General features: G+C 44.2%; 1 protein-coding gene across 1 annotated transcript in view; it reads right to left on the reverse strand.

Annotated features, from left to right (window-relative positions):
• The window catches only part of hdac9b (histone deacetylase 9b), a 13,610-nt gene extending 13,060 nt beyond the window's left edge, over positions 1 to 550 (reverse strand). The window contains exon 1 of the mRNA XM_062466167.1: positions 527 to 550. Within this exon, the coding sequence (XP_062322151.1) occupies positions 527 to 550 (24 nt within the window). The remainder of the gene's footprint in view (positions 1 to 526) is intronic.

Here is a 550-nt window from a genome sequence, read left to right on the forward strand (position 1 = left end):
GCAGCTACAGATCTGGGATACTGATTACACTGACACCACTGAAGGTGAGAATGAAAGTTGGAAGCCCCTGACCCAACCGTAACAGTGCAAGACAGATACGTGACCTTGATCGGGTCACGAGCAGACACCAGTTAAACCTTGGAGGGATTATTAACACAGGTTTCATTTCACAAGCAAAGTCCGAATATCTAGCTCCCGATGGTAATCTGGCCCAGTTATCAGAGGATAATCTCAATATCCCCTTCTTACCCTGAGATATTACCTAAGCCCTGATCTAAACAATCACATCACTTGATGATGGGAATCTATTTTTATGAGATCTCTACAGTATGTGGCTCGTGGAAAATGGTTTAGTCGACGGAACGTCACCTCTCCTGCTTACTCTGGACGGGGCTTGACTAACCAGTCTGTTTGAAAAAATTCCATTCAAGGAATTCAAATGTCAACTGACAAAAATGGAGCAGGAAATGAGGTTTACTTTAGGAAGGGCAGGATGACAGTCATTGTACTGGCCACTTCCACCTACGCCACACTTTCTTTTGTTGTCCAT

Source organism: Osmerus eperlanus, chromosome 7 (genome assembly GCF_963692335.1).
Source record: "Osmerus eperlanus chromosome 7, fOsmEpe2.1, whole genome shotgun sequence".
In the NCBI taxonomy this organism is placed as follows: Eukaryota; Metazoa; Chordata; class Actinopteri; order Osmeriformes; family Osmeridae; genus Osmerus; species Osmerus eperlanus.